This window comes from Mytilus californianus, unplaced genomic scaffold (genome assembly GCF_021869535.1).
Source record: "Mytilus californianus isolate M0D057914Y unplaced genomic scaffold, xbMytCali1.0.p SCAF_3, whole genome shotgun sequence".
Lineage (NCBI taxonomy): Eukaryota > Metazoa > Mollusca > Bivalvia > Mytilida > Mytilidae > Mytilus > Mytilus californianus.
Window position 1 is genome coordinate 217,050 of NW_026262679.1, and position 14,565 is coordinate 231,614.

Genomic DNA, 14,565 nt, shown 5'->3' on the forward strand with positions numbered 1-14,565 from the left:
ACCAAAAACACTGAGTGAATCACATGAATTCCAAATTAAAAGAAGAAAAACCGGAAGTATTTCCTGCTGAGTATTCATCACTAGACATGCGAATCAACTCACAGTGGGAGCTATGGACTGAAGAACGATGATCAAGATGGAAGTGTAACTATGCTATGCACAATGTTATTCATATATACCATAACAGTATAAAATAAGTTATGTAGGTCATTTTTAGATTTGACTTGCTATTAACCCATCTGAAGTTGTATTATGTAACAATGGACTGTAACTTAGACATTCCACTCTGAGAGATGTTTGCACCATAATTTGCTCGAATGTTAATTGCTACATCAATATGGAATTTTCACAACAAAACCACTCTCCAATTGTTTTAACAAATGTAAGGTTAAGATCTGTTTGAGGAAATGGAAATTTTATGTTTTAACTATCTGTAATTTATAATCTTCCTTTTTTGTTATCAAAACTTAGAAATTAACTCTGCCATTAATTCTTAGCGAGAAAATTAATTAATACGTAGGAAGTATTTTTAATTGATTTTGTAATTTAAAAACATATGCAAGAAGTCAGGTTCAAAGTTTTGCTCGTGTCCTTATTTCCATATTTCTCAACGGTAGTAATTAACATAATTTTAATTTGGGTGACACACATTTTATTACTAACATAATAACTGTCCATGTGTTAGTTGTGGTGTGACTGTTTTCATGATGCAGTAAGTCTTATTTGTTAATCATTTTGGTGATTTTCTTTTTGCATTAATGTGTTAGCCTTTAATTTTCCTCTACAGATATAAAAAAAAATTAAAATTCATTTTTTATACAAATAAAAATTGTTTTAGCGTAGTTGCTTCGGATAGTTCATTTAAAATTGATAAACACAAAATTAAAACATTCTATTCAAAAATGGCGTATCTATACTGTATTTTTCTGAAATCATAATAATTTAGACTACAAGAACTCGAAATTAGATATTTATCACTTTTATAAATACCTAATTTTGAATTGTCTGATTTGCTAATGCATCTTTAATGAGTTTTGTGTATACATTATATAAGCACCTCTTACTCGGTATGCTAGACAATACATTACCCTTCACAAACATTCATCAATATCATTTCTGAAAAAAAAAATTAATATTTTCAAAACAAACAGAAAGTTTCTGTTTCTATTTTGTTGTAGAATATAACCCTTAAATTAAGAAATGACAAAAAATGTTAAAATTTTGGCCGTTGAAAAAAAAATGTAAGTCGGGGAATTATCACAACTTCCAGGAACATATACTAAATAGAATTGCAACATATGAATAAGAATTAACTTCTTATGGACATTGACTGTATTTTCATTGTGAGATTACCGTGATAAAACTACAAAAAGAATAATGTTATTGCGATTTTGTGGAAGCGCTTTCAAAATAAAGTTGCTCTAAACATTGTCCTTTGAAACAGCTGAGGTAAACTCCACAGCGCAGTTTTTTTAGTGATTGAATTTAAATCCCAATTTCACAGCACACGAGCTATCTTTTTTTTTTAATTCAAACGAAAAACTAAAGTATTAACGACTGTAAAGTTCCATTCATAAGCAGTAAGTAGACAAACGGTTTATATGAATACATGATTCTTTTCAAAGGTTGGAACGTAAAAGTGTAATAAATTTGTATATATTATTCATATGTGTATCATCTCAACATTTTGTAATAATTAATGCATTTAAACATGTACATTTTTTAATATTAGTAGTATGCTAGGTTAACATTTTCAATGAAGATTATTATTTTTTATTTTGTTAAATTATGTCAGGGCTGTGCTCTACAGGAGGTGCACGGACATATATGTTATTACTTAAAAATACGTCATTTCAAGTAGAAAGACATTAATTATTATACGATAACTTTTCTTAAATTACCGTTATGCATTTACAAGTTAGTTTCAAAAATACCGTTTTCATTTCCTAACTGTATGTTTGTTTTATCTAAGATATAAAGCAGAAAATCAATATTTGATGAAAGTCAAAAAAATTGGAAATTTAATATTTTGCTTACGGAGATTTTTTTAAATCACTTCTTTAAAGTTATTTCAAGAAAAATCGTTTTTGATTGCTGTATACTAATAATATTATCAAAAGTTACTGTCTCGGGCTAATTTTAAATTAAAGCTTAAATATTCAAAAAATTTTAAAGTCTATCTTTTAAAATCAGATCAGGATTTTAATAATCACATGTGATAAATACGGAATTTTTATTTTTATTTTTGTTTATATGTTTGCAAATTCAAAAACATTCACTGTTAAAATCGATAAATAATCGGCAAAATATTCAAGATGACGCCCCATAGTGTTTATCCATCTCACTTTAGATACGAACGTTTTTTGGAAGAACTTTCTACTTTTAACTACCAAAACAAAAACAAAATAATTTTTCGAAAGTAATGTAACATATCAACTAAAAGGCCCTTTTAATTTTAATAAATTGATATAAATATATATATGATACAAGTACAGATTTTAGTATAACCGAAGCATCTATCATTGGTGGAACTCATAAGAGAAGAATCAGACTCAGTCTATCATCACCTCAATAAGTTGTTTCGATTGATATTTTTCTACAAACAAAGGAAAGAAACTCTTATACATAAAAAGAAAGTTGCGCGATGAAACATGTTTTAGACATTAACCTCTCTCTCTCTCTCTTGTACCCCTCATTAAACACTAACATTGGATATTAGTGTGACCGCAAAGCAAAGGAACACACTGTAAAAGTCAGTTGTATATGCCGATCTAAGAGTGAACACAGTTACCGGAAGATTGCTCAAAGACTAATCTCAACTGATAAATAAAATGTTCTCCCAGGCTAGAATATCAATCAGTAAAAACATCAACGAATTTAGTATGAAGTCATCAGTAGTTGGAGAAAAGCTTAACCTTGTCCAATGCCAAAATATAAATGTAGACAGCATTTTAGACCATAAATGTTAATAAGTTGGCTAGCAAAACAAATTTACTTATGTACAAAAAAAAACTAATCTAGTATACAAGGCTTATAATTTAGTGTGCCAGATGCGCATTTTTTGGTCTATATAAGACTCATCAGTGGCGCTATAATCGAAACAGTTCGAATGCCATAAAAAACATCAAAAACCAAAAATTACCCGTGTCTGTATTTGCGTTTTAGATTTCAATGAACGTAATGTATGTAAAATTGGAAAATTATTAAATCAGGGATTTCGTAACAATAAATTATTCAAACATGTATCAAATTCTTTCATAGATACAAGATTTGGTTAGGAAGTTTGGTTGTACGTGTACAAAAACGGAATATTACATTCTAATTTTTACGGTGATTTTGTTTATAAAGTCTGTAAATTTAGATACGTGTCATGTTAACTTATCAATCCTTAAAAAAAAACTTATTCTTAAATGTTATCAATTAAACAAAGAAGCAACATTTTCAAATATTGTTTTTATCGATATCAACATTTGATTTTTTGTAATCAACACATAAGTAAGTATACTGTAAATAACCTAATTTTCGCAAGCGATTTATTTTCGCGACGTTCGAGAGTGGAAAAAATTCCCAAAAAATAAATCGTCGCGTAAAATATAAAACTGGGGTCTTCTCTCATATAAATACATCAAGAAAAATTGGAAAACCGCGAAAATAAAACGCCGCAAAGTCAGCTGATATTGGCTAAACGCAAAATAAACTATCCGCGAAAATAAATTGGTTTACAGTATATTGCGATATATGTAGAATTATGAGAATGCATGATCCTATATACTGTCGATACTGTTTACTTATATTTTGGCATTACACAACGTCATGGGTTTTTCAGAATGTTTATGACGTCTTTACACTAAATCCTTTGGATGTGTACTGATTGTTTCTTACGTTTAGATGAACGTGATTCATGTAACACACAGTATTAGTTGTAATTGACCTTGAACTACCGTTCAGTAACTGCGAGTACTTCTATCTCGGTGCTTTGTGTCGATTGGTTTTATGTTAGTTATTTTTGTGTTTCGTACCGATCTTTTGAATTAAGCCAATTGCAACTTTTTTCAGATTGTTCTTATGTTGACTGTTACATCACTGTCCCAGTTAAGGGATAGGGTTGGTCGCTCATAAACATATTTAACCATGCAATAGCATCTTAAACATCAATGTATTTGGTATATCATTGCGCCAAGAGCGTTGCGTCAAAAGCAAGGTCGATGATATCAAAGGGGTATTCAAACTGTCGTAGTCGTAGACAAACTGACAAAGGCATGGAAAAAAAACGAAAAAAGACCAAAAGACAAACAATAGTCTACAAAACACAACATAGAAAACTAGAAATGAGCAGCTCGAACCCAACCAAAAACCGAGAGTCATCTCATGTTCTTAAGTGTAAATGTTATTGAGTTAAATACTTTTTATCAATACACTCAACACAAAATTAAAAAGAAGATTGTCTTTTACCTGAACTCTTGTAAACTAGAAGTACGATAATGTTTCGATCATGATGCAATTTCGTTTTTCAAAATCCTTGTTTTTAATTGGCTATGCCAAAGTAGGAAATGAACGATGGAAGTATATGTAAAACAAAACTCTCGTTGAATAATTCAAACAACGCGAGGGTTTTGATGCAAATGAAAAACGACCTGAAATCAAAGTGAAACTGACAAGTCGGAGGCTGATGCTATCGAGGTCGATTTGACGTACGAGGTTATGTAAAACAAAGTTAAAATATTATTTTGTTTAATTCGAGGGACAATGAATACGAAGACTCATAACAACGATCGTGCGTAGTTAAATTGTTAAAAGGCAGGGAACACTTGTAATGTTCATGTCACAATATTTTCACACAAATCATGACATAACTTTTAATAAATAGACTATTACGGTATTTGCATTTATCAGTTAACAATTTACAATTAGACAAAACATTTACATCCAAAATACTTCCTGTCAAAACGGAATCCTGAATAAACCGACCCACTGTCCAAACCGGCCCTTTTTCATAGTCCCATATCCGACCGGTTTATTCAGGTTTTACTGTATATAGTTTTCAGATGAAAATTATTTCAAAATTCAAAATAAACGCAAAACAGTTTTTGGCACAAAAAACTAGAAGGGTTAGACATGAAACAGTATTTTTGTTTAATCAAGAACAAGTAAATTTTGCTAAAATGTCTAATACATAGGTGATAACTCGCGTATTACCATAAGAGAGTTTCATCAATCTTTAAACTTGAAAATTTGTCCTTTCATATATTCTTTATATTGTATATTTTGTAGTTTCCTAGCCAAGTTTCTTATAACAAAGTTTTAGAGACTTATATATATATATTATTATTATTTCTTGTATGATAAGGAAATCTGTAGTGATCTATAGTTTCTCGTTTACCGTTTTAGGGTTAGACAGTGGTTTGTTGCCTTAGCTTTATTCATAAGCTATGCGACACCTCAAAGTACACCTGTTTTCGGGAAGCTATCACAAACAAAATCCAATGGACGTTTTGGAAAAAACAGTGCCACAACTCAGAACTCAAAACCTGCCACCATTCAAAGTAAAAGTAGAATTTCATCACTGGAAAATCCTGAAGTGTCAGTACCAGATACAACATTTTCAATTGAGAAAAATCCTAAGACCGGAAAATTAGATTTAGTTATTACTGAGAGACAGCTCTTACCAATGGACCGAAAATTTCCTGCATCGCCTGAAGCAAGTCAACTACCTCCATCAAACCATTCTCCACTGGCTATGGAGGTAATACGCTTGCTGGATTCTGGGATTCGGGATAATGAAATTGATATAATAGATCCTCATACTGGTGAGGTAATAGGTAAACTGTCTCATCAGAAGACACCATCTGGTAAGGATCAAATTATTCAATATCCAGAAAGAAATCTTCCAGGACCAAGTTATCCAATGAAATTACCGCTCAAAGAAAGGTATGATGCGAGACTTCAAAATGAACGTGGGCAATCGTATCCTGAATACAAAACAGACAATCAATTGCATAACAAAGATTTCAAAATTAATCTTTTATCGCAAGTTCAGAATGATTTCGTAATGAACCATAAAAATGAACATGTGGTTGTTGATTCTAATAATGCAATATCTGTAGGCAGACAACTGGACATGCCTGTCATTTTGGATTTTAGTAACGCATTTCAAAACGACAAGATCATTGTTTCTCCAAACAGCAGATCTCCAGTGATCACTCAGATACCAACAGATCATCGTATTTCACGCTCACGTTTACAATCGTCACAAGTCACCAAAAAGAACTCACAGAACTTAGAACAGTCAGTTATGCAACTAAAAAGAATCGCCATGTTAGGGGCTAAAACAAAACATTCTATCTCGCCTTCAGTTTCCAATACAGCCAATTCATTATCTGTAAGTCCAGCTTTGAAGGCAATTTTGAATTGGGTACGCGAAAATGCCAATCGTTTCAAAACTATGACAAAGAAAGCTAGTATTATGTTATCTAAACACAGTAAATGGAACAACAGGGGTAAGCTTCAATCCATGAGAAGGGGAATATTATCGAGAGAAGGATCGAGAGGGCATACAGGGGAGAACAGAAAAGCACAAAAACAATTTATCATGAAACCATACAAAGTACAGTTACTTTCCTTTAGTAAATCTCCGTCAGGAAATGTGAAAGGGAGGATTTTTGAGGGTGATAGAAATAGATTATCTGCCACACGAGGTGGACGACCAACGGAACTAGCATATCACAAAGCGCCAAACTATCATGCAAGAACAGGTTTATCCCGAAAAGGAGTAAGTATTGTTCAGAAAGTATGGTAATAAATGTCGATCACGTAATCAATAATGATTTAAATAGCTACCATTTATTTTTATAAACGAAAAATAAAAATAATTTAGAACAATTGAATGACCGCGTTACTTTTAGGAATTATGCAAGGAACATACAAAAGTTGTCAAAGTACTACTGTTCTATTTGCCAATTACTCTTTATACATTTCGTGCGTCCGAAAGCCATAGATGTAAAAATACAAAACAAATGTACGCAGAAACGTCAGTCTAAGAAAATGTTAGAAGTTGTTTCTGTTATATTGTGTTATATTTATTTACTAGAATTGGGTCGATACCGATACTGATAGGATTTTAGTCCCCGAGACGATAATAAGTTCAGAAGTCATGTGTTCCGTACTGAAATGATTTATAACATACATTTCTCAGTTGATAAATTAAGAAACTAATATTCCAAGTCAGATGATGGTCGTCTAGCTTTTCACGTATTCAGGCATTTATACACTATGCCGTATTTCATTCAACATACAAAACTACACGACACGAACCGCACCAAAAATCATGGGAATCTCGGGTGCTCTAGAACGATAAGCAGATCCTGCTCCACGTGTGGCAAACGTTTGGTTGGTCTTGGTAAGTACAAAGTACAAATACAAAAGGAGTTGGTATTATGTGTTATTGGATATATATGAGCAGTTGAAATGAAGCAAGAGAAATTGTGCTGTGAACCAATGATAGCTCGTACCAACAAAAAAATCATTTAAGACAATATAGCTGCATTTTTTAGTTGTGTGAAATGGTTTATTATAAGTATATAAGGTGACATTATTATTTTTCTTATAACAGGGGTATTAGAGAACGAAATAGCGAGAGAAAAACATGAATTCCATTGCAAAGAAGACAATAGTGTTTCTCGACAATCACATATTTGGTATCAGGATTATAAAACCTTTTTGAACCATGATAAATAGAAGACAGACTGTTCGTTATTCAAAGTTTATAGCATATTCAAAAGTACCATTGAACATATAAACTGCAAATAACACTAGTTACCTTATTCAAGGGAATTGATATGCTAGTACTTACATATTATTCATTGACAACTAAATACGATATTTTGTTATTTTTAAAACAGTTGTTCGTATACAAAATAAACATAATCCCTGGTTGTTTATCGTTCTTTTTACATTTTTTAAAACTATAAAATGAACATTGTTGAAGATCAGCACCACCACAAGTATATTCAGCGATTTTTTTCAGTTATGACATATTGAACATATGCAAAAATTCACTCATTCAATATGTCTAAAAAAATAATACCGTTATTAAAAATATACAGCGATGGTTCGATCCGTTACTATTCCAAGTAACTATAAAATGGAATATGGTTACCTGTATTTAATAGGGTTGTAATACAATTTCTGTCCCTGCTGTGGATATGCCTGTAATACAGCCCAATGAAGATATATATATATATATTCCTGTCACCGAAATAAAACCACAAACAATATCGTTTAACAAAAACATTACTTAGTGTAAACTAATTAAGAAAGAAGTTAGGCGTTGGCCGTTCCTGGAAACGTAATATAATTATGTTCTTTTTGAAATTCTACTAATGATTGAAAACTGAATCTTCTTTCATTCCACTGGATACCCAATTTACCAATTTACATAAGTGTCTTTACAAACGACGTCATATTCTTGTGTGTCTGCCAAAGCCTCAAGATACTTGTTGCGAAATCAATTTTAACCACTATTTGCAAAGTTATTTAGCGCCGCGTTCCGATAAATTGATGAGGTTCTGTCACTTAATAATCCACATTTTAGCAAGTGCTTACATCTCCCACATTCCTGTGAATCTGAAACTAAGAATTTTAATGAAACAAGACGGTTTGCTATATCTAGATCTCTTTTTTAAAATTGCCTCGAAAAGACGACTTCCAACCAGGACCAATGACACACGTAATAATTTCAGTTTTCATCTTCCTGTTTCTCAGTAACAAGCCCTCTATCCCTTCTAATGACATTTACATATCTAAATGGATGCGTCACTCGTGTGCTGTTCACGTTATACAGTTTTCATTTACAATCTAACCCAAAACTCATCCAGCAGGGTTTGGAGAGAGAACAACGGAAATCGACAATACGCAAATTTTACGGTACTTTTCATCGTCTAGTTGATCGAAACGTCTTAATTCACGAAAAATAAATTGTCCACTCCTCAGATCTTTAATAAGTAGAAAAGTCATCTGATTTGTTAATTTGCCGATTGTGTTCTATTTCATAGTTATCATTTTGACTCAGCTGCACGACAGGATATGTATACCCTGTTCAACAACCCAGTATTGCTCTGTTTGGAGTGCAAGTAATTGCCTCAGGTTTTTTTTCTTGGATTCTATATTCATAATTGATGTAAAATTTTGAATATCAGTAAATCACTGTTCCTTTTTATTAATCAGCAATCAAAACCAGTTTCATAAGCATTCTTTACATTAACAATATGTTTGATTTGTTTTATTGACGACATTATTTGTGACGTTTTGGGTATATGTTTTTCCTAGAGTCGTCATATCTTGGCTTGCATCTAGAAGTGACAGTAAGTGTCAGTTGAGAACTAAACTTTAAAACAGAGATGATTTCCCGCCTGTTTTCTCCGTCCCTTTAAGCGAGTGAATATCTTTTCTGAGCCAATGGTGTCGTCAGTCTTTTTTCGGTATGTGGTTTAAGATTTCCCGCCTGTTTTCTCCCTCCCTTTAAGCGAGTGGTTATCATTTCTGAGCCAATGGTGCTGTCCGTCTTTCTCCGGTTTGTGGTATAAGATTTCCTGCTTGTTATCTCCCTACCTTTAAGCGAGTCGTTGTCTTATTTGAGCCAATGGTGTTGTCCGTATTTCTCCGGTTTGTGGTTTAAGATTTCCTGTCTGTTATCTACCTCCCTTTAAGCGAGTGTATATCTTTTCTGAGCCAATGGGGTCGTCTGCCTTTCTTCGGTTTGTGGTTTAAGATTTTCCGCTGTTTTCTCCCTCCCTTTAAGCGAGTGGTTATCATTTCTGAGCCAATGGTGCTGTCCGTCTTTCTCCGGTTTGTGGTTTAAGATTTCCTGCTTGTTATCTCCCTACCTTTAAGCGAGTCGTTATCTTATTTGAGCCAATGGAGTTGTCCGTCTTTCTCCGGTTTGTGGTTTAAGATTTCCTGTCTGTTATCTACCTCCCTTTAAGCGAGTGATTATCTTTTCTGAGCAAATGGTGTTGTCCGTCTTACTTCGGTTTGTGGTTTAAGATTTCCTGCCTGTTATCTCCCTCCCTTTAAGCGAGTGGTTATCTTTTTGAGATTAATTTTCATGATTACAAGCATATACATAACTCCGCATCGTTTTGAATGACAAACTATCTATGTGGCTGAGGCGATTCATATAAAATTAGTTTTTGTATATTGAATTTAAATTACTAGCACAGGATCGGAATGTTAGTTTGCGAGATTTTTTCCGCATAGTACAGTCCTTGCTTGAAAGTTTTTCATATTATACATTATGAAAATAAGTGATTAATGTCAAACCACGCTTTTAACGTTTCGGGCCACTATCTGTTAAACATTTCGTCATCAATAGTATCCCAAGAAGGACGAGTAAAACAAACGTCATAAAATCAGCGATAAAGGATAAATATGATGTTCAGAAGAAAATGACTATGACTATAAGACCTGAAATATATATATATTTATTCTAAAAAGAAATTACATCTACGTTTTGAACCTTTACATGTCAATTTAGTTTCTGTAACGTAAACATCATAAAAATGATTGTGTGTTGCTTACTGGTTGCACTTTGTAAATACAGCTGTTTCTCAAACCACGCCTCTTTTGGGGAGATATATAATATTCATAGATATGTTAATTTGTTAATGTACTGGTTCCCATTTATGATCTCTGTGTTTCATCTCATAGAGACATCACTTGGGAATGTAACCAGTATAGAAAAACATGGTAGCGCCTAAATTTTAATTCTTAGGAAGTCCAAATATGAAGGTAAGGGTAGTATAGAATTTTAGTATAAGTTTAAACTCTTAGAAGTTCAGGGCATATAAATGTTGAAAATATGCCGCACAGCCCTATATTTTGACCTTTGAATAAAAAAGTAGTGCATATAAACTTTCCGTTCTGGGATATTATTTTTCACGAAACTTCATAGTAAAAGTGTCACAGTTTTAGCCGCAAAGGGAGTTCCTATGGGAAATTGCATTGTGTATATTTACAGAATTGCAACCTATATAGGGTTAAAAAATAGAACATACAGAATTTCACAAAATCTGGTTTATCTCAGAGATTTTAAAGAATTTAACTCAAATATGAAGTTTTATAAATATTTCATGAAGATTGAGAAAATCCTGAGCCTTAACTATGATGACTCAGCATAAATTCACAGTTTACAGTATGCATGGTTTACTTAAAGCCCTGAATTCAAAATAATTCATAATATATGCCTATTTGTGATTTAAATTGTTTAGAAGTGCTTAAATTTACTCTTCGCAGTCATTGCAACTCGTTGATCCTTCCTAAATAATTTTGTTAGGTTATTTTTGTCCTGTCGATAACCCAAAAGTAAGCCGTAACACCTAAATGTGTTTTTTTGTGACCGCGGCATTAAAATGTACAAGCTAGAATTACAAAAAGACCTCAATAAAACTTACAATAGTGTGTTCTATCCTAAATATGTACTAAATACTCCACATTGCTAGAAACAGGGAAAATATTTAGGAAATGTGAGGCCCCAGGGGGCAAAAAACAGAAAAAAAATGCCTACCCTGGGTCATAAAACAGATAATTTAACTTGTAAATGCTATGATTTTATTATTTTCAAGGTCTTTTGTAACCAAAACAATAACTGTGCTGGAAAGTTATGCAAAAATAAGATGTAAGCAGTCATTTCTATCAAACTTTTAGTGAATTTATGCACCAGACTGATATCTTCTTAAATACAATTTTGCAAATATGGCTTTGTTTAGACACTTCTAGTTCATACATTAACTAACTTATGTTAGTTATATGGTTAGAGATGATACTGTTGTGACAAGAATTCTTAACTGACTATTTGAGATATAAATTGTGAACTTTCATTGACAAATAGGCATACAGTAAGATGTGGACTGGAGACACAGGCAGGATTGGATACTTTGTATAATCTTGAATGTTGGAATGATTAACTACTAAACAATACATTTATAGTATTCTAAAATGCTTTCAATTTGTTATCAGAATAGTTTCAAACATGTTTTAGACATTTCATGTCAGAAAACATGCACATAGGGTAAGCTGGCAATGATTAAAGTATTGTTTTCAAATTCTTTAAAAAACTGAAATAGGGGTAGGGGTATAAAATGTACTGTAAAAGGAAACTTAGAGTATATGCAGTGATCTCATTAAGGCTATAATTCTGATAGATAAATATTGTTGTGAGAAAAAGTGTTTTTAGAAGGTTTTCTATTTGAATAAATGTTTGTATAGGTTGCACTTTGTAAATACAGCTGTTTCTCAAACCACGCCTCTTTTGGGGAGATATATAATATTCATAGATATGTTAATTTGTTAATGTACTGGTTCCCATTTATGATCTCTGTGTTTCATCTCATAGAGACATCACTTGGGAATGTAACCAGTATAGAAAAACATGGTAGCGCCTAAATTTTAATTCTTAGGAAGTCCAAATATGAAGGTAAGGGTAGTATAGAATTTTAGTATAAGTTTAAACTCTTAGAAGTTCAGGGCATATAAATGTTGAAAATATGCCGCACAGCCCTATATTTTGACCTTTGAATAAAAAAGTAGTGCATATAAACTTTCCGTTCTGGGATATTATTTTTCACGAAACTTCATAGTAAAAGTGTCACAGTTTTAGCCGCAAAGGGAGTTCCTATGGGAAATTGCATTGTGTATATTTACAGAATTGCAACCTATAGTACATTTACTGGCAAATTTTTCATGCATATTTAGGACGAAAAATTTATAAAGAAGAATGATGTACAGATACAGAAATTTGTTATTTTAGAACTCCATATTAACTTAATGTTATTTCTGTCAATTTTTATAATAACATTAACGGTCCAATTTTATTGCACATGATGCCAACATACGATCTTTCCCATTTATTCATTCAATTATTATGTACATAAGGAATACATGATAATATAGGAGTTTGCTTATCATAAGGAGTCTAAAAAGAACAGCAAAACTGTTCAGATAATTAAGGTAACAATTGTCAGAAGGAGTGTGACAGGGTGCATCGACAGAGGAAGTGGCTCCTGCTTTAAAAGCATCAACCGCAAAGTGAATCCACACTCAACAAATGAAAAGTAAAATAACAAAAATACCGCACTCTAATGAAAATTCAAAACGGAAAGTCCATTCTCATATGGCAAATTCAAAAGCTCGAACACATCAAACGATGTATGACAGTCGCATAGAATTCCAAATTGACAAAAATATGTGAGCAATGTGTGAGCAAAATAAACAGACATAATAGAAAATAATACTTTCTAAATGTCATACGTCCGAAGCATTTGTCTTAAAAGCCGAATATTTGAGAACTACAGATGTATAAGAACCAAAACCGTTGAAGAACAATATGACCAAAAATGCCAAAATCATCTAAGGTAAAGTTTGTCGTTTAAGTTGTATATTATATTTGGTTTTCGTTTATTGTTTTATACATATATCGTTGGTTTTCTCGTTTGAATGGTTATACATTTGTCGGTTTTATAGCTTGCTATGAGGTGTGGGTTTTGCTCATTGTTGATGGCCCATAGTAGCTAACTTTTTACGTCATTTGGTTACTTATGGAGAGTTGTCTTATTGGCAATCATACCTAATCTTCTTATTTTTATTTTCCTTGAGGGAGTTGAAACCTGGTCTCTTAGTAATTTCTGAATTTAAAAACGAACAATTTATGAAAGGTTTGTTATAAATCATGTCAGTATTTTATTTTTTAAAGTACTGACTACTGAGCTGATGATACCCTCGTAAAAGGATAGTCCGTCAGCAGCGGTATCGACCCAGTCCTGTTAAAAATGAAATGTCACAATCGGGAATAAGATACAATCGGGAAAAGATCAGACGTTGTTACTGGTACCTAAAGTTCTAAACCTGGGAAGATATGTCAAAGATCAGACGTTTATACTGGTACCTAAAGTTCTAAACCTGTGAAGATATGTCAAAGGTCAGACGTTTATACTGGTACCTAAAGTTCTAAACCTGGGAAGATATGTCAAAGATCAGACGTTTATACTGGTACCTAAAGTTCTAAACCTGGGAAGATATGTCAAAGGTCAGACGTTTATACTGGTACCTAAAGTTCTAAACCTGTGAAGATATGTCAAAGGTCAGACGTTTATACTGGTACCTAAAGTTCTAAACCTGGGAAGATATGTCAAAGGTCAAACGTTTATACTGGTACCTAAAGTTCTAAACCTGGGAAGCTATGTCAAAGGTCAGACGTTTATACTGGTACCTAAAGTTCTAAACCTGGGAAGATATGCCAAAGGTCAAACGTTTATACTGGTACCTAAAGTTCTAAACCTGGGAAGATATGTCAAAGGTCAGACGTTTATACTGGTACCTAAAGTTCTAAACCTGGGAAGATATGTCAAAGGTCAAACGTTTATACTGGTACCTAAGGTTCTAAACCTGGGAAGATATGTCAAAGATCAGACGTTTATACTGGTATCTAAAGTTCTAAACCTGGGAAGATATGTCAAAGGTCAGACGTTTATACTGGTACCTTAAGTTCTAAACCTGCGTGTCGCTAGTGAGTTG

General features: G+C 32.7%; 1 protein-coding gene and 1 long non-coding RNA gene across 2 annotated transcripts; both read left to right on the forward strand.

Annotated features, from left to right (window-relative positions):
* The first annotated feature begins 678 nt into the window (after positions 1-678).
* On the forward strand, positions 679-7,931 carry LOC127733386 (uncharacterized). Its single transcript, XM_052242757.1, has 3 exons — positions 679-712; positions 5,389-6,769; positions 7,610-7,931. The coding sequence occupies exons 1-3, from the start codon at positions 705-707 to the stop codon at positions 7,616-7,618; spliced, it is 1,398 nt and encodes a 465-aa protein (XP_052098717.1). The 5' UTR covers positions 679-704; the 3' UTR covers positions 7,619-7,931.
* A 2,575-nt stretch (positions 7,932-10,506) lies between these two features.
* Positions 10,507-14,287, forward strand: LOC127733783 (uncharacterized). The gene is made up of 3 exons (XR_007997152.1): positions 10,507-10,577; positions 12,714-14,185; positions 14,240-14,287. It is a non-coding gene; the product is annotated as an uncharacterized LOC127733783 (long non-coding RNA).
* The last annotated feature ends 278 nt before the right edge of the window (positions 14,288-14,565 follow it).